Raw genomic sequence first — 27,906 nt, 5'->3', positions numbered from 1 at the left:
AAAGCCGTGTCCGTAGATCAGACATATTGCCCTACTTTCCTCTTAGCTGCTGAACTAACTTAAGGCACAAAGCTCCTTCTCCCCTTTCCTTCATTTGTTTTTTGTAGGGAGTTAAGGTATGTGAAGCTGGGAAGTAGATCTGAATGTCACAGTGTTTTCACTGAGCTTGTTAGCTTTAAAGAGGCTGAAAACCTGCCATATTGTAGATTATGGGCACAAACCCTTTGGGCAGAAACTCCACAAATTAACATTAGACCTGGTGAGCTTTTTACTCTACAGGATTGAGATAATGTTGAATACCATTTGCATGCCTTTTATTTTTAGAAAGCAGTGTTCAGGATGTGAAAAACAGCCACAATCTCCATGGGGTTCTGTTTTCCCACCCTATTTAATTTGAAAAGACATTACTTTCTGGAGGAAGGTATGAGCCCTCTGCACTTCTCAGTGAAGGAAGAAAGAATGGGAAAGAAGTTTGAGAAGAGTCTTGTTCTGTAACCTGCCCCTAGAAGCTTTGTTTTCTTTTCCACTTGTCTGTAGATCTTCCCAGTATTGTTGGAAATTATCACTGCTTACTATGGGACGTGTTATGATCATACTTGTAGTAAGATCAGCAAATAAAACCGATTCCCCGCCGTGGCTTCTCTTGCACTTTGACCCAACTTTTGAGCTTGTGAAAGTAACTGGGGATGTGTTTCTGGAAAGAGGGAACTAAAAACCTGTGGCTTTTGGACCACAGATACTTCTTCACTACACAATCAGCGTTCAGTTGTGGTCTGCATTGAACAGAGACCCCATAGCACCGATTTGCTATTTTTTTATAATGCATGTTTTTATTTGGATGTTCATTTCAATCAGCAATATAGCAAGCATAGAGGTTGTTTTTCTTCACTAATTCATGTGACTGTCTTGAGCTCTTTGATTACATTTTGGGTTTTGGGGTTTTTTTCTGTTATCACACAGATTTGATTCTTAAGCAAGAACCAACTGGCCTACCACTGTGCCCAGACATGAAGGTGCTGGAAAACGTTAGGTTGTCAGTAAAATGCAAATCTTAACATGTAATACAGTGCTACAGTCCTGTAGGAGATGCTCTGCCGTACAAAAATCCAAGAGTTTCTGGTTTTGATGCCCAGAATGCAGTCCCCAAGGTTTGTTTGAACTGCATGGAAATGAAGGACAGCTGTGCCTTTTGTGAAGACAATATCTGTGGAATGCTGCCATGTGTGATTTTCTAATCCTGACTGGTGTCTTCAGAGAGGAAGGGAAGCTTTGTGGTTAAGGCACAAGACCTCCAGGTCTGGGAGTTCTCAGTTGTGCAGGAAGCTTCCTTATGTGACCATATGAAGGATCTTTCTCCCTGTCCCACATGGAATATGGACATCTCTTCTGCTTGTTTCATGTGGATGGGGATGGTCTCCTTGTTGCATTGCCATACTGTGCCCAAACTGGAGCTAATTACAACAAAGGCATTTCAGCCCTACTAGACCTGTTGGTTTTGGGGGTTATTTGCATGGTTTATAAGCAAAGACTCTGTTCTCTGCTGTTGCTCCCTTGGTGTCAGAACTGAAACTGTTAAAGTAGTCTGCCATGGGGAAAAGCTGTCTCAGTATTATTTATGCTGACTATCCCACCAGTGCATCAGCAAGGTGGTTCACATTAGATTTGACAGTCTTTGAGTGTGTTTGCTCAGTCTGACCTCAAGTTTATCTCCCCATTTGCGCCTCGGGCTTGGCTTGCTTGCTGGGGCCTATGGTTTTAGCCAGGAGGCCAAACCCAGGGGTGAGGGAGCATGCAGGCCTGCAGCTCCCTTGGTTTCCTGTGGAAGATGAAGAGGAGGGGAAAGGAGAGGCTACATGTCCATGTCGAAGTACATAGAGAGATTGGTCTCCAGTGTGTTGCCTGGTGTTGTTCTGTACCCACCAGCTTGCAGTAGCTGATTGTAACGATGCTCTTGGCCACTCTCAAGCAAGAGAGGAGACATGCAAGTTATATAATGTTTGAGCTGACATTTTGTCTCATGCTTTTTGAGTAACTTGATAGTGTGTCTAAATTTTTATGGCAGGAAAATACTACAGTGGTAAAAGGTGTTCTTCCACTCTGGGTGTTTGCATTATTAAGTAAGCTTGGTATTAGCCTTTGGAAGACTTGCCCGTTTCTTTTGTTTCCTGCTTTTGGAAGGTTGTTTTTTTTTAAATAATGTTCTTTTATTTCTTTAGGCCCAAGTGGGCAAGCAGTCATCTTGGATGGGAATGGCTGTTTTCAGGAGGAAATCTCTCTTAACTCTTGACTTTTTGAGGTATCCAGAGAGAGAATTTAGATGCATTGCAGTGTTCAGTGCTGTTCTGTGGTTTCATGTGTGAGCTGTTATGCATGCCTCCATGACTGAGAGGGATTGCATAAGACACTGACCCACAAGTCCTGGAAGTAGGACCAGATGGGGTGGGGGAGAAAATGCATGGTACAAAAGGCTGGCTTTGTGCTTAGGGTACTGCAGGCAGGACTGTGGTATTGGGATTCAGTCCCTTGGTCTCACAGAGCTTTCAAGTGTGGCCTTGGGTAGTGATCACAGGCTCATGATCAGCTGTCAGGAAGCCAAACACTACCCCACAGTTTTGGTAACCTTGTTCTATTTCCTTCATGGTTTACTCGATGAAAACTCCTTCAGATGTTTGTAGGAGCTCCTTGGAAGGCAGCATTGATTTTCAGCAAACTCTAGTGCTAAGCAAGTCTGAAAATGCTTGGCATGACAAAAAAGGCAGGAGATGAATGCTCTTCTAATGCTGGACTGGTTAATTACAGCTGTGGAAGATGGTGACTCTTTGTTACTCCCCCTCATGATTACAGGCAGGTCAGCAGGAATCTCAGTATAGTTCAGGTTGTGTTCTTGCAATTGCCCATAGAATATCTCCCTGACCAGGAAAATCATGCTTCTATATGCCAAAAATCCTCCAAGCCAAGCCCAGACAAAATAGACTAGCAAAACCCAAAAGCAACAGAACAATGAGGAAACAGAAAAGCGGAAGAATTATTGTTTGGCTACCTTTTTTTTTTTTTTTTTTTTTTTTCCCCCAAAAGGCATGTGGTCCTTTAAGAGAAGCTTGAAAAATATCTTAAATGGGGACAGATTCAATGAAAAAGCTTGCAAACATCTGATCTCTGCATGCCAGTGTGCCTTCAGGCAGCCATCCCTTTGTCCATCTGACTTTCTGAACAGTCGATGATCTCACCAAAAAATAAACAAGCTGCAGAAGTGTTTAGGGAGTTTGGCACATTTAGGAAGTAACCAAGGAATCGGGGTGGGGGAAGTTTTTCCTCCAGTTGCAGTGAAGCAGAGTGCTTTAGCCTCTGCTGGAAAGAAAAGGACGGCTTTATGTTTTTGCAGGAGCCAGATCTTTTCCTAGGCTTTCCCCGGGTGGGGAGTGGGGTTGATGGTCGATTTTCAGTAACGGGGTTTGGTGGAGCGTTTGCACGGCGTGCTCACAACCAGCATATTCATGAGTGGTCCTGCTGCGTGGGAGAGAGGAGGGCGAGGGAGAAACTTTTGCCCCGGAGTAACCTCCGCGTTGCCTCAGCAGAGGCGGGTGATTTACTTTTTCGTGTGGAACAAAAAGGCAACGGGGAATTTGTAACTGGATATGTAGATGAGGGAGCAATGACCGTCAGTAACCCCGTGTACTTGCTGCCTCAAGAGCAGAGCGCCTGGTTCCTTCCCTTTGCCGGCTCCTCCGCAGGATCGGGCTGGGAAGCAGAAGTGGCACCCGACCCGCCCGTCTCCCTTGTCACCTCCGGTGGTACCCTGAGTGCCGACCATGCTTTTTCCTGAGGGGGCCCATTCTTGACAGTATCACCTGCCCAAGTTAAGCCAAACCCACCCCCTAAGAAACCAAAACCAACCAACCAAAAAGAAAAAGAAAACAAACCCAAAAGCAACCAAACAAAAAAAGAACAACCAAAAGACCCCTCCTGCAAAAGAGGTGTGAGAAAAGGTTGTTACAGCCATCCCCTATAAGAGGGGGGAAGGTACAAGCCCCTGGTTCTTCCATGTCATTACTTTCTCTTTAGAGGTCATGGTTTTCCACTCTTTGCTCTGGGTTGTGGCATCGTGTCTCCTAGAGTAGAAAATAGAGCATGACACCTAGCTAGTTGTCTTACCTCGGCCTGGAAATCTTCACTGTGGTAAATCCTATAGGACCTGGTCTCTCACCTCCTCCTGGCATAGCTGCTTTACGCATCACTGCTTGTTTAAGCAATGTGGAGATAGAATTGGCCTCTCTCTCTTAAATAAAACAGCAACAACAAAAAACAAGCTAAAACTAAACACCGCTCCCCCCCTCAAAAAAAACCTCAACCAAACCTCAAAACAAAAAACCAAAAGAACCCACACACAAAACCCAAGAAAACAACCCAGAACAGTGTGAGAGTCAGCTTCTTAAGATCCAGTTTTGTGGACTTTAATAGTTTGCTTGGATTATAATTTCCAGATGGTTCCCCTCTGCTGTGATGAAGGTACAAATTGGTTTTAAAGCCAAGAGCTGAAACACCAATGACTTGAGAAGGTGAAGCATTTGGGAAAGGAAATGGAAACAATGCTTGCAAATGTATTTTTTAATTCCAAGTAGCTAAGATTGTTTCCTAGACCTGCGTGCTATTCTGTATCATACCTGTGTGTCTGCATATGTCAGACTTTGAAATTTATGGTAGTGTACATCAGCTATTAACATAATTAACCAAAGGCTAGTAAATCCCTCAGTGGCCCATGCACCTGCTCAGTCCCATGCTCAGTAACAATACAGGGATTAAGTGCTAATGCTGTAGTGGGTTTCAGATCAGGGGAGCAGCTTAATGTGCCTTGCTTCTGTGTACGTATGAACAAATTGAGCTGAAGTAATGATGTTAATGGGAGTTGTTTTTGAAGGTTGATTTCTTTTCTTCTTGTTGGTTTGGGGTTTTTTTGAGACCAAGGCACCATGGATTGAGATTTCTGAAGCCTGCCAAGTTTCAGAGCAGCTCCTCTTTTCCCTTTGTGCTATGGTTTGTGTAATTCCCTCTCCCCCATTTGTCAGCTTGACTTTTCCTGTTCAGAGATCTCACACGAGTTTCCTTTTGGCTTTGCTGTGACCAGAATGTTGCTTGTTTTGTCACTTTCCAGACCTGAAACTTCGGGATTTCCTGATTGACAATGAGACATTCTCTGACTTCCTCCATCATAATGTGTCCATGCCATCATCTGCAGTAGAGGAGCTGCTGGATGCAGGGGTCAACCTCCAGCAGGTAAAGAGTACTTTCAACTCCTAACGTAACGCTTCTCTGTTGTTTGTTTAGCTGTAGTGCCAAGATCCACAGTGCTGGACCCCACCTATGCCAGGTGCTGTAGATACACAGAGGAAAATGTATTCCCTGCTTCTTTCCTCTTTTTCTCAATTTACTGTGTTATTTGATTTTAAGCTGTAAAATGGCGCTGGGAACCCATGAGCAAACGTTTCAACCTACAGAAGAAAATAGTACCCTCAGGCTAAACTGAATTTCTTCCTTCTGCATTTTTTTTTTAATGGAAGTAAAACATTAATTAAGCTGCTAGCACTGTTCTGACTGCTTTCGGTCACTCAGCTTGGACTAGAGCAGGGTTTCTGGGTCTTGCTCTGCCTTACATTCCTGTGCAGCAGAAGGAGCTATACTTTCAGGTTTGTGGCCAATGCGTCAAGACAGACACATTGTACATTACGTAGTACAAGAGTCCTGATATCCTGAGTGTACCATGATTGCAGTCATAAACATAGCCAGTGGTGACAGTGAGCTAGAGCCTTGTCTTGCAATGGCTGTCTGCCATTGTCAAGGTTGTAACATGTTTTTTGCTAGGCTTGATTGATTAGTTGACCAGCATCCTTTCTAATGCAGAAGCCAGAACAGACTTCAAAGGAAGACCCAGGGTTCTCTTGGAAGAGTGCAAAAGATGGTATGCAAAAGGAGGAGGAAATCCATTTTGCTCCTCAACTCCAGATCAGATCTTTTCATTGAAGTGGAATGGATTAATAGTCCTTTTAGTCTTTGTTTTCCTGTAGTTACAGGTGCTGTCCTGCAACTGCACATCTGTTTTAGCACAGTTAGATAAGTTATCCTACAAATTAAGGATACATTCTACTAAAAAATGTAAAGCGGAGAAAAAATTCTTATCCATTTTAGGCTGCATGCTTTGTTTTACTTGAATCCAATTTGCCTGAAATTCAAGCTAGATTAAGACAGAATCATGCTACAGATGATTCTAGAAGGGTAACTGGAAGACTGCAGCAAGAGCATTCTAGTCATTCTCCCAAAGTTAGTGGAGAGGCAGAAAGATTTCCAAACGGGCGAAAAACCTGACCTTATATTGTATGACTGCCATACTGTATTGGTTGTATAATGGAAGGACAAAAAAAGCTTAGCTTTTATCTACATAGTGTGTCGGAAGGGTGGTGAAAGGCTGGTCAGTCAGCTAGTTCTTCCTTGAATGCTTCAAGCTGTATTCTTGTTTATGTAATTCTTAAGTTGATTCTGCTAGAGCACTGGGAATGATGCTGCTAAGTAATAATAGCATTTTGTGCTCAGGGATGGCAGGAAGAGCTAATCTGAGCAACAGGACACTAAGCTGCAGATAAGTGGCCCACTGAATTTTTTCTGAGCACTTTCCTAATACAGATGGGTAACTAGAGATTCAGACCTCTCCCTTCCTGCAGAATGACTTTATCTGACTCACAAAATGGATGTCTTTGATTTTGCTGGAGATCTGGTTTGGAGAACTGTTGCTGCCTGCTCTGAGCTTCCCCTCCCCCTCCCAAAGACACGTGCTCCTGCCCATGTGCTCTGAGCTCCTTTGTTCCAAGCGCTGGCAAAGCCAAATGTAACTCAGACTCTTCAGCAGTGTGTGACTGGCCGGTCACCCCGGGTCCGCCCCCAGTCCTCCCCTTTCCCCTTCTCCGAATAAAAGATGGTCGAGGGGAGGCTCCGCTCTCTCTCTCCGCTCAGCGACTTTCCTGTGAACATCTCTGGTTGTCTGTCTCATTTGAAAGCTTCTAACTGCAGGGAATTGAGTGAGCAGGGAGCTATATTTCTCCCTCTTTGCTTCTGCTGATGGTATTTGCTCTGCAGCTGATTCAGGTACCGATTTTAGAGCTACTAAAGTGCTAGATCGCCCTTGCTACCTCTCAAGGCTGCTCGAGGCTTTCTAAGGCATTGAAATACAAGCGCTAGCCGGTATAAAGCTGAAAAGATACCTTCCACATAGAACTGACCTCTCTGCTGAGCTGACTAGTGACTTCAGTGTTAATAAGGCATTATTTGTTAGGTCTCTAAATGAGTGGGTCATAGCTTCATTCAGAAGTCATACAGTAGAAGGGCCTATCCAGACTATGCTAACCTTTCACAGCAAATACAGCCCTCTTCTGCAGTCTGTTGGTGTCCTGGGGTTGTTCAACAGGGCCAGAACTTATGATACACAAGTAAGGACCTGAAGTCACCAAGGAGATGGGACAGTTCAGTGGCGCTGCTGTAATGACAGCACTCCAGCATGTCCAGCAGGGTTGTGTATCCGACATACTGAAATTAGTGCAGACAGTTAAAAGCAACCAAAGCCTTGTCTTGATGGGTATGTTGCTTCCTGGGGCAGAGTGGCTCAGCCTTCTGTTTTTCCAGTCGTGGCAGGTGTGCTCAGAAGGGTGTGGGATTTGGAAGGTGCCTGGGTCAGCAGTGGGCAGGCAGCTATGTAATCAAGTCTGGTATGCTGCTGTTGTCCAGGTGTGGCCAGACAGCTCTTGTGTGGCTTGGAGGCAGGAGTAGGTCCTGTCCCTCTGAAAAGTTGAAGGCACAATGAGGTCCTGAGCCAGTGCTGCAGCATGATGCACTGAATAGCAGTGAGGAGTAAATAGTAATGGGCAGTGCATATTCTGCTTGGAACAAATCTCTGTTTCATGAAGCAGAAAAAGTCCCAAGGAGAGAATGATATGACTTGTAAGGACAAAACAATTACGTATGACTACTTTCAGGCATGAGCCTGGCATCTTGAGAGTCCTTAGGGGATTTAACCTGTCATTTAGGATGTATTTTTGTCTGCTGAAGACACCATGGGTTCAGGTGACTGCAAGTGGATACAGAACTTGCTGACTTGGTGAGACTGGGTGCTTTAGTTTGGGGTGGATAGGCAGAGTGTTTTTCCTAAGGTCTCATGCTGTGGAGCTCAGTGCTTGAAATGGGCAGCTTCTCTCCAAAAGAGTTTAAAATCTGGGTGAAAAAGGTGGACATTTTCAGAATGGTGAAAGGTTGGTCACCTTCACTTTTTGTGAGTGAACACTGAGGCACTGGGAGACACTGTTTTTTCTGTAAGTCCACCCAGGGAAGCTTGTTTAGACTCATTCTGGGAGTGTTATTTCAGTGCCCCACAAATACCTCCTTTTCAGCATGGCTATAACACTGGTAGTAGTATTTCTGCTGGCAAAAGAAAAAGGCACCCCAAATTTTTCAAAAGGCCAGCCTTTTTGATGTGAGAGCTAGGTGTATGGCATTGAAAGATCATATTTTTGGCATATGGATACAGACCAAAGTTAAAGGTTTGCATGAGTATTGCATTAAAAACCTCTTTTCTCTCCTGTCAGCTCCATTTGCTTGTTTTCTGAATGTAATGCACTTTCCCCCCCAGATTGTGCATACCCCTTTGATTTTGAAAGACAACAAATTTCAGACTTACCAGCCTGGTTCATGAGCTGCTAACTCTTCTGCAATGTAGATCAATCCTCCTTAGCTGTTGTTGTAAGTTGGGCAATGCACACCGAGTCTTACGAAATGACAGAAAGAAGACATTAAGTGTACAGCTGCTGTTACCTGTGCATTTACAGTAAAATTGTTGCATCTGTCTAGCCCCAAGGCAAACAAAAATTTCTTTCTAATAGTAGACTCTGGATTTTTTCATTGTTTATCACCTTCAAGAAGTATGCAGCTTTTTGACATGCACTTTGTTGTTCAGCAAACATGAAGTCGGTAAATGACCTTATTAAAAGAATTTGGTTATCAGGCCTGAAAGGGTTTGGTGATAACTCAGAGGGATTTTATCAATTTTGTTAATGAGGTGATTGCTTGTGGATTAGGAAACATTATTGACAAGCAAACCATTACCTTAAGAAAAATATGCCTGTGAAGGAAGACTCTAGGATCTTATCTCAATTGTTGCAGCCAGTAAGATAACTTTTTTTTGCTGATACATTATCTGCTCAAAAACACTGCAAAATGTTTGTCTCAGCAGTTAGTGAGTAGATACTTCAGAGTTAAGAGTGATGATTCTGATTCAGAACTGCATAGAAAATGTGGCTGGCAGATACATCTGAGTAGTTTGGGACATAGGTCTTTTGCCCTTCACATAGATTTGCCAGACTTGTGTCTGGTCACAAGCCTTGTTTTTGTCTCGATGGCTCAGTTCCCAGAAGACTGAACATTAGGCAATGCATGTACCCTTGGCTGGAGGAAATGGCTGCTGTGGAGGACAGGATCACTGCTGCTTTGTGCGTATTTGCGGGGATGTTAAGAGAGACCTGTCTCCCCCAGGACTTCTCTCCCATGTTCTCAGCAGGGAAGGGTTTTTCTTGGAACTGAGTTGCATATGAATCAGGACAGCTCAACCTGTAGAGAAGAATGCCCCCTCACCTCTATCTGGAAATGTTATGAATGGTTTGCTTTGTCTAGGCAATAACCAGTTTTTTGGTTGGAGCCTTAGATGAAGGGAGACTTACATGCTTTCCCCACTTTTTTAGGTCATTGTGTCTGGTTATCGAATGCGACTGCAAGATCTCTGCAAAAACTCAACATTGTCTGAATTTCTCACCATCCAAAATCAGACGGCAGCCACAGACTCTGAAGCCTTCATTTGCACCTTGTCAAAGGAAAAACTCCATGCAGCTGAGCAAGCCTTCCGTGCTAACCTTAATCCTTTGAAGCCTCTTCAGGTGAGTTCGCTGGCCCCACCTGTAAGAGTGTCATTGACACAGTGACATTTTCCAGGGCTTTCAGTCTAGGAACTCATCCCTGCATTTGCAGAACTGCTCAGAGGCAGTTAGAAAGAAGAAAGATGGTCGGTCTTTGTCACGGGAGCATGAACAACATTGCTTCTTCCTGTCATTCTTACCCTTCCTGTTCAGTCTGCTGCTTGCAGAGCATAAATGTGTGTGGTCCACAGTTCCATTTTAAAAGGAAAGTCTTTGCTGTGTTGTAACAGAAAGGCTCTTGGTTGTCCCTTTGTTTTAGTCAAATGTTGTATCTTGGCTGGAACAAGCCTAGATATAAGACTGGCTTGTGCTGAGCACTAAAACCATCGCACTCTGCCCTTAGCATGGCGCCACTGAGTGCGGAAGTTTCTAGCCACTGACAGGACACAACCTTTAAGCAGGTTTAAATCATACGAAGTAGAGTCAAGTTTTAAAGTCCTGTTTCAAAAATTAACCAACTGAATGGGTATTGGGGGAAGAATTCATTGAACTTCAAGAACATACATTATTTACAGGATGACTGGAGACTAGAGCAGACTTGGATCTGGGACAATCCAGTGATGTTTGCTACAGATCAGCAATATCTGTTAAAATATAGAAGTTTGAGGAATTCAGTGCTGGAAATAACAGTAGAGTGAAGAAAGGACCACAGAATCCACTCTGTTACCCACTAAAACAAATATTCTATTGTTTGCTGTGTGAGTTTTCAGATTTGATGAGCCTTTCAGTACTGAAAGTCATGTACCACTTGCTTGGCTTTGTCCCCAGTCAAAGAGGGTCATTATCAAGTACTGGAATCATATTACTCTGCTGCAGAGTACGTAGCGGTCAGTGACTTCTCTCCACAGCTTGTCTTCTGTTTTTCACATGTCCTCTGTCTGCACTTTCTTTACTGCTGGAAGAGCAAGACAACCCATAAGCATTAAGAGATGTGGTAGCAACACTAGAATTGTGACAAAGATGGGCTGTTCAGAGAGGAATGGCTATAATTAGTTTCCTGTCTTCAGTTGTATGTATATGTGCACATATATACATATTTTACTTTAAACCATTCAAAGGTGCTAGAATTTTGGGGTCTTAAAGGGAAGAAAATAGCCAGCTATTGTACCGCTCAGAATTGGTTTTCTGGGCTCTGTGGAGACTCAGTCTTATTTTTCTTATTTACAGAAGCTTCTGCAGTGTAGCTGACAGAAGCAGGTATTGAGTGTGTCTGTGTCATTAGGTCTGTATTGTTGGTCAGTGAAAGGAAACAGTCATAAGTCACTCTGTGCCTCTTGGCAGCAGCAGTATCGATTTAAGACATTATGTGCAATTTTGGGGGGGGGCTTCTGAGAGGCTGGGTCATGATCTTGTCTTCAAGGGGAAAAAAGCTGGAGTCCAGAAGCCAGCAGTTCTAAACCTGCTGTGCATTGTCGTCTGGTAAAGGTCCACAGTTTTCCTCAGAAGTGTGTCACAGTGTACCCTCTAGTTAAGCTGCTGTAATGCATCAGTGAATGAAACAGAAACTAACTCGCTTCAATGTGGCCAGGCAAAATGGATAAATGAACTGTAGGATCACAACCAACGCATTTGAAACTTAGTGTCTTTAGAGGCTAGAAAGCACCCTGACCTGCAGTAACATCTTTGTTCAAAGAGAGAACTTTCTGCTCATGAACAAAGGAGGCTTTTGACGCAACTTATTGAAGGCACTGTGTGTCAAATCGTGGACATGCACACTGAAGATAGCATGCTCTGTTATCTACTACAGAGTCTGTAAACCAATGCCAACAATTTGTCCAGGGATTAATTTTTATTTTTTTCGCTTCATCTCTTTGATGTACTTCATTGCAAGGCATTTCAGTAAGCAAAGTAAGGGCCAAGTCAAATGGAGATGCAACAGTGATTTAGAGACAGGTTTTTAGCTTGTGTAATTGGACATGAGCTTCACTGGTTGCACTGTTTTGCGATTTATGGAGAGGCAGCATCTTAGTACAAGAAGGTTAATACAAGGGCTTGCAACTGTGTGGAAGAACTTTGTAAATTCAACACCAAGGGCTTGAAGTGTAAACTGGAAATTTGTGCCTCTCTGATAGCCGGGCAGTGAAGTGGCTATGGTTTCTTGAAATGTCTTAATACGTACGACTTAGCCTGGCATGCACCTGCTTGTTTTTGTCCCTGTGCATTCCTGTTTGTTACTCCCTCTGCAAGGTGATGCAGTAAATTTCATCATGGAATTGATCCGGATTAAAAGTCTCTGACCTGATTGTATGTTTATACAAATATTTATGCTGAAACTTGAAGGGGAGGGTGCAGGATTGAGAGCCCTATGATCGAGGAGTGAGTGCGTGGGTTGAGACCCTGATGATAACACTAACTTCTGCTGGCTTAAAGTGTGTGTGCGTTTGTAGCCTTGGGGAAACTCTTAAGTGTTCTAAGTAGCTCGCAAAAACGCAGTAATTGCTAGCAAATTATGGACAGATGAAGGTTTTAAAAAAGAAATTAAAGTGCTTGCATAATGAAATGCATGAGCTTGAAATGTCACAGCACTGTAAGTTTTTTTAAAAAGAAAGGTAAGGAATAAACGCTTTACATACGTGCTCCTCAGTTTTATCCAGAACACCTAGAGTGTAGCCCAAAGGGCAGTGGTACAGTTAAGACAAGAACTTCTAATTAAAATTTCACACTAGGATTCTAGCTCTGTCACTGATCTTTTGTATTACTTCAATTTAGCCTGTTCTGTAATATGAGAAAACTGAGCCAAGTTCATTGGAGGTATGGTAGGGAGGTTAAAGTGTGTCTCCTTACTCTTTTTTATGTAAGAACCTATTTGAGGCAGACTGTTTGGATCAAAACCCAGCAGAAAATCTGGGTGTGATCACAGGGCACCAAGGTGGAGGATCAACTTTCCTTATTCTGAGTCTTCACTCCACTAGAAGACAAAAGTGTTTCAAAAAGTCAGATTCCCTTTTCCATCATCTGTGTCTTAGCCTGCGTCCCTTCTCTGAAGCCTTTTGACCAACAATACTACAGGACACAGAATAGGTTGTACAAGCTCGTTGTGTGGACACATCGCCTCTTCTTGAGGCTTGCCTTGCACTGGGTGAGTGAGACTGAGGCAGGAGAACCTGGTTTGAGAACAGCAGTGAAGCAGTGCATCTGACTGCATGCATGCAAATTTCCTTCCTGGCCTTCTCCCAGTGGTAGGCCAGCAGTTGTCCCATGGAGGAGCTACCCAGTTTGGGAAAGACTAACAAGAGCAATGACAGTAAGTTCCCAGCCATCACAATGCAGTCCAGTGGGACATTTCTGACTGTCTTATATTACAGAAGTACCTGTTTGTATTTCCGTCTGCAAATCTGCCCAGTTTTGAATGTGATTTGGTGGGGGGGAAGGTTAAATGACAATTCAGATTGTTCATGTGGGGTTTCATCTCTTGGACAGCACTGCCTAAGAAGGGCTTTGCCATACTCACTTCCAGTGGTATGGTTCTGTAATAAGCCATAAATATTCTGTGTTGTGTAGTGCAGTGGTCCTTGAAAGAGTGTGGTTGAGCACATGAAAATCCAGTTGTTTTTTCTCCCTCTGTAATACGGGTGGTATTTTGTCAAATGGTTAGCATGAACTAAGCATTAAATAATAAATGCATTGCAGTTGAAAAATGGCTTTTAGTAAATGTCTCCTAATGTAAATATGTGCTGCAACTGAACTCATAGCTTTCCTTGGTCTTTTGAGAGCATTTTCAGTCAAGCACAATGATATCATCCTTCTAAGCAGCAGTGGCTTGAGACTTCCACTCTCAGGAAACAAAAGCAGAAGCTTAAAGCACATGATTTTTCTGCAGAGGCCAGTGGAAAGTTTCTGCTAAGATCAGTATAGAGTTGTAATAACTATTTCAAAGCAAAAGTGGCAGAATGGTCTTTATTAAGCAGAAACAGTTAGCTGTAGGATGCAGACTGAATTTTGGCTTAATTTTTTGACTTCCCAACACTTTAAACCCATGCATTCTCATGTATGTTAAAGAATCAGATTGTCCATGCCCTGTAAGTCTCACCTGAATTTATTCAAGGCTTGTCTGTCAACTCCAGCCATCTCAAGTATTCGTCACTAGAGTAAATCTTGTAGCATGCACCTACAAGCACAGAGTCCCCCCCCAGTGCACTCAGTATATAATCTGAGTATACTCAAGAGTGTTATAATGTTGGCTGTCCCAAAAGACAAATTTAGTGACTTGCTAGCCACTGCGACAGTAATCTTAGAGGGCAGTTGTGTTCAAAACCTGTTAGAGGTCTGTCTTTCCACAGTGTGCCTAGAACAGACAGGTGATGTTTTTGCAGCACATTACCAGTAAATGAGTCATTGCTCTCCCCAGTCCCAAGATGTAGTGCAGATACCTGCTAAAGACAGTCTCACAGCAGGAACAATCTTCCTGGATCTATCCTGAATCTAGAGGTTTCTTATTATGTAATTAACTATGTAGTGAGTCACTACAAAGATGTATATTACAGGGGAATTAATGACATGCTCATCTCTTCAAAGAAGAGTGGCCCTTGTGACTGACTTTTTTTGTTGTTGTCTCTGGAGATGACTTGTGAGAGACTTCCTGACTGGGCTTTGAGGTTCAAGAAGTGGTAGAGGGAGTAAAATTTCCTCCATATCAATGATACTATTGCAAGTTCTGGTGACAAATGACCTTGAAGTGATATGAATTTGTTAGAGAAGAAAGGTCAGGGTGTTGTGTATGAAAGGATAGATGGGTACTCCTCACATTTCAGCATAAGGTTTGCAAGCTCCTTGAATCACCTAAGACTTACTTAGGAGGTAAGGAAAAAGTCCTGTTAAGCTCAATGTCCTTGACTGATAGTCCAGCAGTGGCCCGTAATGGATGCCTTTGAAAGGGTGCAGCCACTGTGCGCTATGGAACAACATTTCCTCAGTGTCATGTTCTTCAGTAGTTTGCAACCCAGACTTTCTCAGCTACTCCTGGGATCTTGTTGTTTAATAGAATTTGGTAAGACTTTTACGTTCAATGAATTCTTTTAAGTCTTTCTCAAACTCAACATTTTCAACATTGCATAGAGTCTACTGATTTTTTCCATTTTGACTAACTCATATATGCAGAAGCTCATTTGGTTTTGTTTTAAATTGATTATTTCACTGGAAGTTCTCTAGCCCTATATGATGAGGCACAGTGGGCAATCATCACATTTCCATTCCCCATCCCACTTGTAAGTCTACAGACCTTTGTCATAACCTCTGTTTGTCCTTGCAAGTCCCATTGGAAGAACTGTGGTCTATTGTTCTTCCCTCAAAAACCATTCTTACCTTGAATCATGGCCTTTCTCTGTACTTGAGTTTCTTCAGAGATGGAGAACCCAAAATTGCACATAGTACTTGAGAACCAGGAGTGCATTGTAGATTTATATTGATGTTGATCTGTTTTATCACTATATTTCTAAGATCTTTTTTTTTGAGTGGCAGTAGCTAATTCAGAGCCACACAAGAGGTATCTTAAGGTAGCACTGTCTTTTCTCCATGTATTTTACTTTGCAGTGCTGAATTTTGTCTGGCACTTTGTAGCAGTGTGTCAGTAGGAGGCTGTTCACTAATCCTTTGCAACTGGATTTTGACTTTTCACTGTTCAAAACCAATTAGTATCCTCAGAAAACTTTTCCTCATCTACCTTGTCCCTGAATGACCTCTGAGTGCAGTGAACACAAATCTGTGTAGAGATTGATGAAGTATGTGGAACTGAATAAGCACATCTCTTCTTGTGCATGAATCTAGAACTTTCTACCTCATCTTATTGCTAAAGTAGTAGTGGTAGAGCAGATACGTGGTTTTGATGTTTGGTGGCTAAATTTCTTTAAATATGTCTTGAAGGTGTAAGCCTGTGGGGATTTTTAACTGCTTTTCTTCTAGATAATGTTTTTATTTATCTAAACCTTGAGGACTGCATTTAGTAGAAATCCATAGAGGTTAGAGAGATCCTCCCTGAATTTGCAACTGGCTGTGGAGCAAAGACTAACTGTGCACTCAGAAAAGTTAGCTGAATTTTAAACGTCCCAGCAGATCAGCAGAACAGTGCCCGCTTACACCAGCTGGCACTGACCAGGTCTTACTGTTCTCCAGCAGATTAAGTACAAAAAAAAATTGTCCCAGGAAAGACGTGAAAAGGAAGAGATTCAGCTCAAAAGATACGTGCTAAATTCAAGGGCCTTGGCTGTTCATCTGTGTGTTGCAATGCTCTAACTTTAGTATGCTTTCAAATGCTGTAACATGGAGCTACTAATGTGAAATTGTAGGAATTTATTTTAATCTTCATTCCCCTGAAAAAAGGATTGTGCCCAAATGTTTTCCATGCAAGATAATCCAGATATGTGAACAGAACAGGAAAAGAACCCCACAAACTGAACTCCAGGCCACCAGTTACACGTAGAGCAATTGGAAACAAGGAGTTGTCTTCCGTGTGACTTCCTGCTAGGGCAAATAGTTCCCTGAAAGCTGTGCCTTCCATTTCTGGATGCCTGTCAGTCTCGCTCTTTGGTGACAGTGCATACCAGCTATTGGAAGCTGTTTGTTTTAAAATACTCCCTTGATTTAGATAAACATCAAGGCCTGATGGGAGGACTTGAGTGATGATGATGTACACTGCACTAGGGAGTTCTTTATGCCTGAGCTGGTATCTGTGTACTCTCACTGAAAACTTGTGCCCACCATATTGTCTTTCCCTCCACTGTACTGACTTTACATCCCCTTCTTGGCATTGGCTTGCAGGATTTCAAGACTGTCCATATGCTGTCCCTTATACTGTGCTTGTTTTGTGACCTGGGATGCAAGTCATCCTTTGCATTGTAATTGTATGTGCATGCATTTAACATTTTGTTGGTATGGTTCCGGTTATGGCATCTTTGTACTTAACCTGTGAAAAGAGAAAGGGGTGATCCTATCACATTGCAAGGTACAGAAGCCCATGGTATTTTAAGTTCAAGGTTACACAGATAGCCAGCTCTGTCTTCCCCACCAAGCACTTTGCCATATAAACAGTCCTTACTGTTCTATACGAGAGTGTTTACAAGAATTTAATTTCTTTGCTTGTGCTTTGCAGTAACTTGTAGTTTCCTTTTCTGTCTTCCTGCAGAGACGGCTTTCTTTCAATTCCTCCTTGTGGGATCTCTCAGAAACTGTGGAAACTTTGAGAGAGAGCATTGGGAAGCTTGTTAAAGAGGTAAGAAGAGCCTTTGTGTCAGGAGAACATATCACTGTGGTTGCTATCTTAACCTGTGATCAAGTACAAGAGGCAACTCAAAGGCAAATCCCTGGCTTGTTTTGAAACTTTTCCCCATCCTACAGCTATTTTCCCTGTGTCAGTACAGGCAGCATGCACTTTGCAGCTGCTTGGCACTTCAAGTTAAATACCACAACAGGAATTAGGACGTTTTCTATAGTGTTTTGCCTCCTCAGCAGTGGCACAACTGTTGGGCTTGCAGTACATCTGCTGCCAGGTAGTGCCTTGCAAACTGCATGTTGAGGCTTTCCTTTTTATTTTTTTCCATTCAGTTACCAACCCATGTCAGGGTTAGTACTTGTTTGTAACTACTGGGTTTCATGTGCAGTGAGGGTATGGCATGTGGAAAAGATACTGTGGCTGTAATAATTTAAATTAGTAGCTATAGGCTACTATTTCCTCTTTATCTATCTTGCTTTTTGGGCCAGAGATTGTTTTCCAGTCTTGTGGGGCACTCAGCACAATGACATTACAACACTAAACATAAACAGTGATTTGCACAGTCAAATTGACATTCTAGAGACTGCAAGTATTTGTTTTTGCAGGTGAAATGATGGATTAGGGAAAAAAAAACCTCTGTGTACCTCAGTATGAGTCAGAAGTCCAAATCTGGGAGGTAGTGGGTGGGTGTTGAGCCAGAAACTTATCCTAGTTTTTTTGTCTGGCTCTGACTTTGAAGTGCTGTTATTAGTCAAAAACATTCTCTCCCTAGAGCAGAAATCACAACCATCTAAGCTAAACAGTGCCCCCGCCTCCATCTAAGCTAAACAATGCCGCCGCCTCCTCCTCCTCCCTTCGCTAGTCTTCAGTCTTTGCATCAGAGCGAGAGCTCCTCGCCCGTGAACGGCAGTAACCTCTGGGAGCATGCACAAGAGCGGGTCACTCCAGGTTAGCGTGCGCCTCACTCCCACGGAGGGGCAGCTGCCGGGAGCCTGCGCCGTGCCAGCCAACAATTCCTGGCACACACCCCTCCCCGAGTGCTGCAACTTGCCATGCAGTCCCCTCCACATTGAAATTAAGACGATTCCAGGATCAGCTTCAGTTAGGACCATCGCAGAGCTTTTGTTGCTAGCAGGGAAGCTGCCCTTCAGAGTTTGACTACAGCTGTTTCCTGTTACGTCATTTAAGCTTGCCTTTTTTCTTGTCTGGGATAAAAATAATTGAAACCACGTGATACTGAGTTTGCTGATGTGACCGAAAACGTCCCAGGGTAACGTGCCTTTTGCTTGGCAGCTGTTTTGGGTAGGACTACCTTTTATTCTGCCCTGCTGTGCAAACAAAGGCAGCTTTTTGCTCTGTGTACAGCATGAGCTGCTCCAGATGGCGTGACCGAAAGTTACTTCTTATTGTCTGTTAGGCGGATTTCTGTGTGAAAAGGAGGGACTTGCTCCCTTGTTTCAAATGGCAGCAGCTAGAGGGGGTGGAGAGAACTATTGTTTGTGCCGTGTCTAGGAGCCTTTCTAGCAGGGAATTTTAATTAGAAAATAGTCTGAACAAAATATTTGTCCTGGAGTATGGGGATTGATGGGATCTGTGTCCTTGGACTCTTTAAATCAACTTTTAGGAGGGCAGATTAAACACCAAGAGCAAGGATGACTATTTAGAAACACTTAGGGAGCCAGGTCTGATGTATGGGAGAAGAAATAGCTTAGTAACCCTTCATGTTTGACATACTTGCTTCCAGAGGTGTAAAAAGATCAGCTGTGCATGTAAGTTGTAAAGTTGCTGGTGCCAAAGATGAAACAAAGTTCCTTGCTCAAGCCGTTTCAAATAATATATAGAAATGTATTTGCCAATGCAATCCTTCTTCAAGATGATTAACACTTCATATGTTCATGGGAATTAGCTGTACTTCCTATTTGAGTACCTTTGCTCATCATGTTAGGGAGTTTATAGTACTTTAGCTAAAGTAGCTGCCTTTTTGCTGAGGAAAAATGAGCTGTTTTACCTAAGATACCAAAAACTCCCCAGGGGATCCCTTTGAATTGCGTACTCAAACTGTCACACCTGAAATGCAGCCTTGGCCATTTAGGTGAGGAATCATCAAATCCAAAAACTACGTGAGCATATGTAACAACCAAAAGGTGTTGTGTGACACTTTTCATTCATGTCCCATGATGCTGGTGTCCTGTATGTCACCCTGAACCTGTGGAGCCAGGTCGAGTGGCACCAGGCTGCAGGCAAAGACAGCAGTGAGTAGCGAGGAAATGAAAGTACACTTGAATCAGTCACTCTGGACATAGGCACTCAGGCTTTTGCTGTTCTCACGGCTGTGTTCCATTATATCAGCGTGCCGCGTGCTTTTAGCATCTGAAAATAGAGGCTCCTTATGTAGGTGACACATAGTAGCTGTTTTTTAGCATCAAGAATTTTTCTCCAGATGTTGGCACATCTAAAACGTGGCAGTGCTACATGCACAAAGGGATGAGCACAAAGGGTCAGGTTTACCTCCCACTGTAAGGCCAAAGAGTCTTGAGTGTGTTTTCCTTGGGTGAACTTGGATTGAATTGTTCAGCACACTGCTGCTTTCAGCATTGTTGCTGGCTGGCTTTGCCAGCTGTCTTAGACTTAGTTATCTGCATTTTATTTAAACAAAAGTGACAGACCGATACACAGTGAGCAAAAGTGGCAGATGGTCTTTGACTCTGTTATTGTCTCTGAAAACAGGGCAGTTGGACCATAGCATCTGAAGTTGTTTCTGAGATGCAGTTGATGAGAAGTTACAAATAGGTGTCTCAGCAGTTCTGCTTGCCCTGTTTACTGCATGTGCCTGTTCTGGGCAGCCCAGTAAGAAAACATCCAAGTTAATGTCACCTGATATTTCAGTATCAGTCAGGGGATTGGATAAAATTCAGGAAAACGCTTTAAAAGGGATGGAGAACCAGCTGTAGCATTTTACCATGATACTATATAAAACCCTTTGATACAGAACATAGATCTAGGCTCTCATTCTCTGAAAACGGATAACAGAAGGGGAATAAAGTTCAGAGAAGGCCAGTTAGGACACTTGGAAGTAGAATGACTTTCACAAAAGGAACAAGGGAATAGGCTGAGACTGTTCAGCTTGGAAAAGAGATGAGTTGGGGATATGATGGAGACCTGTAGTGGCACATGAAGAGATAGGGTTTGAATGTTTACTGTCTCTTGCAGTAAAAACAAAAAACAAAGCCACATGACACCAAATGGAGCTAACTGTAGCCAAATTAAGGAGAGAGAAGAGGTTCTTTCCTGTGATGTTGTCTGTTAAATACTTGCGGATGTTCTAAATTCTAGGAGTTTACCATGGAAGAAATTAGTGGAGGATTAGGAAATAGTAGTTTTCTGAGCTGAAAATAAATAGAAACTGGAAGGTTACTTAGAGGAAGTATCCTAGATTCTTGCCTTTATCTTATGTTTTCATAATATCCACTTATTGTTGCCATCGAAGAGGTGATGTTCCGACATCTCCAGACAGGAGTCTGAGAGCAACACTCCAGTGCAGCATGAAATCAGTTCTCATGCAGGTGGGTTGCTTTTCTTCTTGTGGTGAGCTTGGCCATGCCCGAGTATGGCAGCATTAATACAGTGAGTGTCTCAGGCTGAAGGCAGGGTGCTTTTGTTCATGACACATTGCAGGCATATTGTCTGGCTTATGGCACTCAAAGGTGTCTGGAGGTACTAATGGTTCTGGCTGGTTGCATGCTGTCACCTCAGGCCTGGTGTCAGGTCAGCTGGGCAGGAGAAGGCTCCTCGCTGTGACTGGCTGCGTGCATTATGCTGTGATTCAGGCTCCTGGCTGCAGCAGGGCTTGTTTTCAAGGATTTTCTGGGAATGCTGTTCACAACGGGGCAAGGAGTTTCTGGGGCAGGGATAAGCCATGCCAGTCTGGGAGGTCAAACTGGCTGCCTGGTGTAAATCAGCGGAGGCTTGGTGGAATTGTGCCAGGTGACACTGCTGTGGCCTGTAGCTCATCCCATGAGTTTGTGATCCATGAGCTGCAGTCACTTGGTGGTGTTCCTTTAATTCCTGTTCTGACTCAGTGTACCCCACCCCACCTGTCCTTGTGAGGGTACTCCACTGGAATGTAAGCCATTGTGCAACCAGGAGGAGAAGCAGCTTCCATGTTGGAGGGCAGGGAGGCCAGGAACCACCCACAGCATTGGACAAGAAAACTCAAGAGTAAAAAACTTGGCAAGGATACAGTCCAAGTACTTGCACAGAAGAGACTTCCTTCTACAATCTCCCACTGTGTTGGTGGGGAAATGTTTTCCCTGGTTCTTACCCTTGATGTTGTGTTCAAGGGGATTCTCATCTGTTTAGAAATCTGTTCTGTGATTTGAAGGCGCATGGAAAGAACTCCTTTTATTAATGCTGTTTGATAACTTGCTTCCATTCTTTTCTCTGCCCTTCCCAAACAGCTGCTGAGCATGAAGAGCTGGAGTGACATGAGGCAAGAGGTGATGTTCCTGACCAATGTGAATGCCTCAAACTCCTCTACGCAGATCTATCAGGCTGTGTCACGCATCGTGTGCGGCCATCCTGAGGGTGGAGGGCTCAAAATTAAATCCCTCAACTGGTATGAGGATAACAATTACAAAGCACTGTTTGGAGGCAACAGCACTGAAGATGATGTGATTAACTTCTATGATAACTCCACAAGTAAGTGTAACAGTGGCATGGTCTGATGTCCTATCTACTTCAAGATTGTCATCACTAGTGTTTTCCAAACTTCCAGAGATGAAAGCGTGTGGTCGTGAGGAACATGTTCACTGCTGTTTCAGAAAGGCATGCACATATTGTCCTGCATGTGCCCTTAAGACCAGTAAGTTATCAACTTGCAGAGTCTCCCAAGGACCGTCTGTAGAGTCCACAGAAAGCTGTGCAGTGGACCTACTTCAGTGGGAGAGGGAGCACAGTCATGTGGAGCCTCTGGAAATCTGACGTTTTCTGGACAAATTTTGTTTGTGCCGTGCATCAGGGTTGTGGGAGCGTTGCAGGACCAGTAGTGTGGCTCTTAGTGTTGGAAGCTACCTGGTCTCTCCATGTTCACTGGGCAGACTGTGCAGCCTTGGGCTAAAAGGGGCTATTTGTGGAGCTTTGCAGTAAAGGAGGGGTTTTGTGTCTGAAAAATGCTTTGCTTTCAGCTTTGATGGTTCTTGAAGCTCTATGCCTTCTGCACTTGTCACTGTGCTGTTCAGCTACTCACTTTTGTGCTCTTCCTCAGCACCCTACTGCAATGAGATAATGAAGAACCTGGAATCCAGCCCGCTTTCCAGGATTATCTGGAGGGCTTTGAAACCCTTGCTGATTGGGAAGATCTTGTACACTCCAGATACGCCAGCTGTAAGGAAGGTCATGTCTGAGGTAACTCTAGCCCTGTCCTCTGATATGTAGCATGAACTATGTCCTCTGGCTGTGCAGCTGATCCTTGCTAGTTAAATTGGACCCAAACACAAGCCTAGAAAGGATTGCCTGCAAAAGCACAGCCTCCCTAGTCTCTCACCTCCCATGCGCTTACTGTTAAAGGCTCAATGCACCCTTTCAGCCCATTATGGGTCTCTGCCAGCTTTTGGAAATAACCTTCCTCTCCTTTTTGTGACAGGTGAACAGGACATTCCAGGAGCTGGGTGTGTTTCGTGACCTCGGGGGAATGTGGGAGGAGATAAGCCCAAAGATTTGGACATTTATGGAAAGTAGTCAGGAAATGGATCTCATTCGGGTCAGTATGGTGTCCTTGCCAGAACCACCACTGTTGTTTTTTGCAATAAGTGATGAAATATTTGTTTTAGATGGTGCTTCATGGTGCTTCAGTGCTGAATTGGGCAGATAAATATTATGGATGGGACCCCTTCTTGAAAGAGACTTTGATTGTACAGATCTTGCATTATGCTTGTCATTCCTTCCTTCATGGAACAATCCCCTGCAAACAGGAGCAGTGCACATGTAACACTCGTTTCTAATCTGCCTCTGTTGGAAAATGTACTGTTTTGTCTGCAGTGTTGCCCTAATGTGTTATGAGAGAATCACCATGGTTCCTCAGGTGCAGCTCTGAGGGGTGGATCTTTGGACCCTGTCTGATGTCTTTGGAAGCACTGTGATGTGAAACTGGGATCGAGAAACAGAGGGACGACTGTAGAGTAGTTTTTCCAGCTGTCTTTGCAACACAGCTGGTTGGGTATCATAGTGCACCTTCTTGTGTATAGTGACCTCCCTAGGTCTTATAAACCTTAAAATTAATTCATTTTTTACCCCGCTGTAATGGGGGTAAATGCTCTGTAATGCTCTGCTGAATAATCTGTGACCTGCCCTGTTGTACTTCTCCATTAACATGACATACTGGAGTGCCAGAGACAGTTGAACAGATTGTTGCAAAGTTCTGCAGAAAGGAAGGTCCAAAGCATTGATTTGCAGTGATGTCCTCTGAAAAGTGAATGTTGATCCTATTTTTTTTTTTTTTTTAAATTTTAGTGAGCCTTGGGCTTTTCTGGTTTTATATTTTATGTTGCCTGTTAACACTATTGCCTCTGGTAGTTAATTATTGATCTTCCCAGCAATCTGGTCTTCTCTGTACCAATGTAGTAACGGGGGTCCCTTTGTTGTCACCTGTTGACGTTCACACAAATAGGAGTCCTTCATTGTCAGTGCCTTGGCAGCTCCCAGAGAGCATCCCATTCAGTTGCCATGCTGCTGGGTTGACAGCCAACACCTCTCAACTTTCTGGGTTGTACAGTCTGTTTGGCATATTTCTTCCTGCTGAAGGAGAGGAAAGTGCTTTGCTTGCCCATCCCTGCCACTTCTAGCTTGATGCTAATGTGCCTGTGAACTTCAGGAAGGGTGACATGTGTCCCTGGGGTTAAGGAGCTTTAATGATGGAACTGAATAAGATGAGGTTGAGCTATTTCCCTGCAGGCATGATGTCCTTTCTGCTGGGGATGGTGGCAGAAGTTAACCTTGAAGACCAAATGAGAAGAGAGCACAGCACAGCACATCCAATTCTTGTTTGCTTGGATTTCCTTTTTGTATGTTTTCCTTTGCTAGCTTGGTCTGTTCTGTTTTTCCAGTTTACTAAACTGTTCTTATGACTGAGTGACACACTACTTTCTGGTTTGCTGGCAACAGCAGAGTATGGGGAAGCTCTTTACCTCTCTTTAATTTTTGTTGTGGCAAAAAGTCCATTTCCTGTTCTTAATCATAAGGATTTTTGCAGTTTTCTCTCTTGTGCATGTTTTTCTTTTTATCTCCCTGACTTCAGTTCACCTATATCCTTTACAATTACTGCTCCCTTCTGCCTGGCCTTATATTGTCTGCCCAGTCGACTGGTTTCTGCTTCAGTGATGGGTGCTTCTGCCTGGCACTGAACCTGTGCTAGGCATTCTGCGTACAATAGCCTGTCCTCAGAAAGCTAGCAGTTAATCCGGGTGAAGAAAGCACTGTCCCTGACAGGAGGACAAAGGCAGGACATCGTGGCCGTATAGGGCTGCTTCAGCCAACTCTGGTGGCACAAAAGCAAAATATGAGAATCCCCTGGCCTCTGGTCAGCACAGTGACCGTTGAGCCTTCGGCCATGCCTCAATCCCTCTCCATCCCAGCTGGGAGCGGAGATTTGTCTGGGAGAAGTGAGGAGATCTTGGCAACCAGCATTAGCCAAATGCATTTCTGCTGAGCAAGCATCTCCCTCTTCCCTGGTTTTCGTGTGTGGGGGGGTGCAGAGCAGTGCATGGCTCTCTGCTGCCCTCTCCTTGGGAGAGGGGTGGCAGGACATGGAGGCTGACAGCCTGCAAAGCGCACCAATATGGTTTAGCTATACCGAGGGAGGCATATCCTTCTCAACGGGAAGGTGAGAGGAAGGACCCCACTGCGGTGATCCTCTCAGTATTGCAGAGGGCCTCTCCCTGCACCTTTTTAACAGGTGTTTTCCCTGGTAGTGCTTGTTTTCGTTACGAGAGAGGAGATCTAACATTAATTCTCACAACTATTTCTCCTTTGAAAACAAAATATCTGCAGACATTGCTGAAAGGCAAAGCCCTCTGGGACCTGCATTTGCCAGCTTCCAACTGGACAGTGGAAGATGTTGCTCGTTTCCTGTCAAACAATCCAGAGGACTTTGAGACAGAAAATGGCTCTCTGTATACCTGGGTGGATGCCTTCAATGAGACAGACCGGGCTATCCAGACCATCTCCCGCTTCATGGAGGTGAGATCCTGTTAGTGTGGGCAAGGAGCTGGGGGAGGGCGGCAACTTGGTCTCCACTCATGCAGTTTGTTGTTCTGGAAAGGGAAGATAGATGTTCCTCTGTCCATTTTCTGGACACAGCCAGCCATTAGTAGGGCTGAGTAGCATGTGAGAAAACTATCATTTATTCAGATGCCTGAGTATAGATATCAGAACCTAACTGTAGGCCTTGTTTTTGAAGTTTTTGCTTTTGTCACTGTGTGTGGTTTCCTGCCCTGCTGTTACTGGGTGACTGACAGCTGCTGCTGTTTCCAGCAGTGTGGCAGCTCATACTTCAGTCTGGGGTTTAGCTGGGGACTGTGGTGAAGCTGCTTTAAACTGAGGGAACAAAATTAGTTTTTAATTGTTACCTCATCATATTGGGAGGTAAGTGCAAACAGAAACAGGCCATGGCCTGTTAAGGGCCTGGTCCAAAGCCTTCAGATCTCTCTACTGATGTTTAGAGGCTTTTAATCAGACTTGGTTTATTGGTAACAGAAGTAAGACTATATATGGAAATTGATACTTGGATAAGATCCCGTAGGCACTACCAAACCTCTTGCACAGAAAATCCCTTTGCTGGGGTATTTCTCAGTGATATATATTTGACTGGTAGGTGACTGTCAAGCAGTCAGCAATGACAGCTCTTGCAGCTTGCTGGGCTACAGCAAACCATTGCAAGATAGTCGGATGCAGTTGTCTTTTTCTTGGGCATGGCATTACCACTGGAGAGTTCTTTTCCTCTACCCCACGTCTAAACAAAGTACATTATGCTTTGGCAGTGTATCCCATAAATGCTTCCAATTGTGTCCCTGTCTAGTGTGTCAACTTGGACAAACTGGAGCCTGTGCCCACAGAAGTCCAGCTCATAAACAAGTCCTTGGAGCTTCTGGATGAAAGGAGGTTCTGGGCCGGCATAGTCTTCACTGAAATAGCTCCTGACAGCACAGACCTTCCTCAGCATGTGAAATACAAGATACGCATGGACATTGATAATGTGGAGAGGACCAACAAGATCAAGGATGGGTGAGCCCTGGCATCCTGCCTTATGAACAAATTCTTCCAAAGGATGTGGTGAGGAGGATTTCTAATGGAAAGGTCTTATTCCCTTGGTGCAGGTACTGGGATCCTGGTCCCCGTGCTGACCCCTTTGAGGACATGCGCTATGTCTGGGGAGGCTTTGTCTACCTGCAGGATGTGGTAGAACAGGCCATCATCAGAGTTCAGACAGGCACGGAGAAGAAGACAGGAGTTTATGTGCAGCAGATGCCCTACCCATGTTACGTGGATGACGTGTATGTATGCAGGCTGCTTCAAAAGCTCCCAGGAGGAGGAGCTTGGGAGGCATGGGCTTTTGTCACTCCTCAGACATGGTTTATGTTCCTGTTATCAGTGAGGAGGCAATCTCCATAGTGTTCCTAATCCCTGGAACTAGGGCACCCACATGGAGGATTTAGAATACATGATGCCCTGCAGAGTCCTGCCCAGGAGAGGGACTGTCAGTAATAGACTTGAACATACAAAGTACCTTCCTGAGGTGTGACTATATGCCCACACCTGATGCAAGCAAAAATAGCACTGGGGAAGAAAGCAGACAGATAAGCACAGGAGAAGGGGAAGAGAGCAATTGAGAGCAATCTCCAGGCAAGGCAGCTCTTTGCATCCACTCTTCTACTGAGTGACAATTGCAGCTCCAGCTCTCATTCCTAACTGGTGATGTGCTCTAAACCCATCCGCCTCACCTCATGGTGAGACACGGATCTTGTGTCAGGCTTTGCACATCAGTTGCTTTGTGCAGTGAAGGCTTAGCTGTCACCATGCTCTGACAGCCCTTGAAGTGGTACCTGGAGTTGCAGTGAAGTTTCTCACTCAGTTCTTCTGGCCCCTTCCCTTCATTTTCTCAGATTTCTGCGTGTCATGAGCCGCTCCATGCCTCTCTTCATGACTCTAGCTTGGATCTACTCAGTGGCTGTGATAATTAAGGGCATTGTGTATGAGAAGGAAGCCCGCCTGAAAGAAACAATGAGGATTATGGGACTTGACAATGGCATCCTTTGGTTAAGTTGGTTCATTAGCAGCCTTGTCCCTCTCCTGATGAGTGCAGGATTGCTGGTGCTGATCCTGAAGGTGAGTAGCCTGGTTTGGCCTGTGGCAGCAGACTCTAGAGTCTTTAGAGCCTGCTAAGCAGTGGTCTGCACTGACACACTGGGGAGGAGTTTGTGGGTGTGTGTTGACCAGTCACTTTTTGGGAACAGGATTTTGAAACAACAGGACTATGTGGCTGAAAACAACAGGAGGCAATGTTGTAGATTCAGTTTTCTTGAAAAGAAGCCTCTAGTACTGCTTCACTTCTGGGAAGGCTGTTGTGCAAATTGCAGGAAGCTCCACTTCCCCTGAGCAGCAGCTCTGCAGAGCTGGCTGTAACAGAGGTACCTTGAAGAGCCCTTTCAA

At 44.1% G+C, this 27,906-nt stretch overlaps 1 protein-coding gene across 3 annotated transcripts in view; it reads left to right on the top strand.

Annotated features, from left to right (window-relative positions):
- The window catches only part of ABCA1 (ATP binding cassette subfamily A member 1), a 92,639-nt gene that overhangs the window by 38,687 nt on the left and 26,046 nt on the right, over positions 1-27,906 (top strand). For all 3 annotated transcript variants that reach the window (XM_048291136.1, XM_048291134.1, XM_048291135.1), the window contains exons 6-15: positions 5,150-5,271; positions 9,771-9,962; positions 17,119-17,205; positions 21,663-21,903; positions 22,469-22,608; positions 22,847-22,963; positions 25,249-25,437; positions 26,276-26,481; positions 26,574-26,750; positions 27,360-27,582. In XM_048291136.1, coding sequence (XP_048147093.1) covers positions 5,150-5,271; positions 9,771-9,962; positions 17,119-17,205; positions 21,663-21,903; positions 22,469-22,608; positions 22,847-22,963; positions 25,249-25,437; positions 26,276-26,481; positions 26,574-26,750; positions 27,360-27,582 — 1,694 coding nt within the window. The remainder of the gene's footprint in view (positions 1-5,149; positions 5,272-9,770; positions 9,963-17,118; positions 17,206-21,662; positions 21,904-22,468; positions 22,609-22,846; positions 22,964-25,248; positions 25,438-26,275; positions 26,482-26,573; positions 26,751-27,359; positions 27,583-27,906) is intronic.

This window comes from Corvus hawaiiensis, chromosome Z (genome assembly GCF_020740725.1).
Source record: "Corvus hawaiiensis isolate bCorHaw1 chromosome Z, bCorHaw1.pri.cur, whole genome shotgun sequence".
NCBI classification, from domain to species: domain Eukaryota; kingdom Metazoa; phylum Chordata; class Aves; order Passeriformes; family Corvidae; genus Corvus; species Corvus hawaiiensis.
Note: the sequence above shows the minus strand (reverse complement) of the source record. Positions and strands in the feature narration are given on the sequence as shown.